General features: G+C 51.9%; 1 protein-coding gene across 8 annotated transcripts in view; it reads left to right on the forward strand.

Moving 5' to 3' along the window:
* Fgfr1 (fibroblast growth factor receptor 1) overlaps positions 1-1,510 on the forward strand; it is a 57,332-nt gene that overhangs the window by 41,813 nt on the left and 14,009 nt on the right. For all 8 annotated transcript variants that reach the window (XM_029531732.1, XM_029531733.1, XM_029531730.1 and 5 more), the window contains one exon: positions 980-1,103. In XM_029531732.1, the coding sequence (XP_029387592.1) occupies positions 980-1,103 (124 nt within the window). The remainder of the gene's footprint in view (positions 1-979; positions 1,104-1,510) is intronic.

Below are 1,510 nucleotides of genomic sequence, written 5' to 3' on the forward strand. Positions count from 1 at the left end.
CTCTCTCTCTCTCTCTCTCTCTCACACACACACACACACACACACACACAATCTTTTTCTTTCTCTATTCATTATTAATTATTTGGTCTCCCCGCCCCCACCCCCAATCAGGGTTTCTCTGCGTAGCTCTGGCTGGCCTAGAACTAGCTTGCTCCTTAGATCTGACTGGCTTGGAATTCAGAGATCTGGCTGTCTCCGCCTCTTGAGTACTGGGATTAAAAGTGTTCACCACCACTGCCCAGTTTTTTTCTTTTTCTTTTCCTCCCTCCCTCCCTCCTTCTTTTCTTCCTTTCTTTCTTTGTTTAAGGAAGGAATATGAGGAAAGCTTTACCTGACCTTACTTACCGAGTCCTCTTGTTTGCAAGTTAGGATTTGGTAACCACATAAGAAGGCTGCTGTGGTAAACAGCCTGCTGGAGGAGCTGGCTCCTCGGTGCAAGAGCAGGGGGAAGGAGGACGATGGGTCTGACCAGAGTCAACTAGAAGAAGCGACAGGGTGTCTGTGTAATTTTTATGTGCATTCATTTTGTGTGCACATGTGCGAGCAATGGCGTGCACATGGAGATCAGAGGACAACTTTCAGGAACTGCTTGTCTCCTCCCGCCACGTGGAGCACGTGCCTTTACCCACGGAGCCATCTTGCTAACCCTAAGGAGATAGCTTGTGAAACTTGCCTCATCAGGCATAGGAGTGGAATTCCCGGGCATGGAGAGGATTCCCAGAGAGCTTGGGAGAATTGGCCAAAGGCCTGTTGGTCCAGATCGCCACTGCTCCAGAACACTGCTATGAAGATGGCCAGAGTCTTCACAGACATTGCCAGTTTTAGTTTGCAGGAAGGGTCCTGAGTGTGACTAGACCAGGATCTGGTCCTTCTGTGCTTTGTGTGGCTAACAGTGCAGCACTGGCCGGGTGTGCGGCTCTCGTCTGCCCCACCCCCCACCCCCAGGTCCGCAGCAAAGCCCCTTGTCTGTGCCCCACAGGTTCGCTATGCCACCTGGAGCATCATAATGGATTCTGTGGTGCCTTCTGACAAGGGCAACTACACCTGCATCGTGGAGAATGAGTATGGGAGCATTAACCACACCTACCAGCTTGACGTCGTGGGTAAGAAGGCTAAGTGGGCAAGAGGCGGGCAGAGGCAGGGCGGGGTGGGAAAGGGCAGCAGAGGAGGCTGAGGTCCTAGGATGGGGTCTGGACGTTTGGTTCTAAACGTCCCGCTTTGAACTTTACTTTCTGTTCCCTCCCTCCCTCCCTCCCTCTCTTCCTTCTTCTTTCTTCCTTCTTTCCAGTTTGAGATATGATCTCAGACTTCAGCCCAGATAGCTGCGGAACTCACTGTATAACTCAGCCTGACTGCACTCATGGCCATCCTCCTGCTCCAACCTCTCAAGTGCTAAGATTAAAGGCTTGCACCTACTTAAGCCTCACTTTTCTTTCTTTCTCCCCTTCCCTTCCCCTCCCTTCCCTTCCCTTCCCTTCCCTTCCCTTCCCTTCCCTTCCCTTCCCTTCCC

Source organism: Mus pahari, chromosome 19 (assembly GCF_900095145.1).
Source record: "Mus pahari chromosome 19, PAHARI_EIJ_v1.1, whole genome shotgun sequence".
In the NCBI taxonomy this organism is placed as follows: Eukaryota; Metazoa; Chordata; class Mammalia; order Rodentia; family Muridae; genus Mus; species Mus pahari.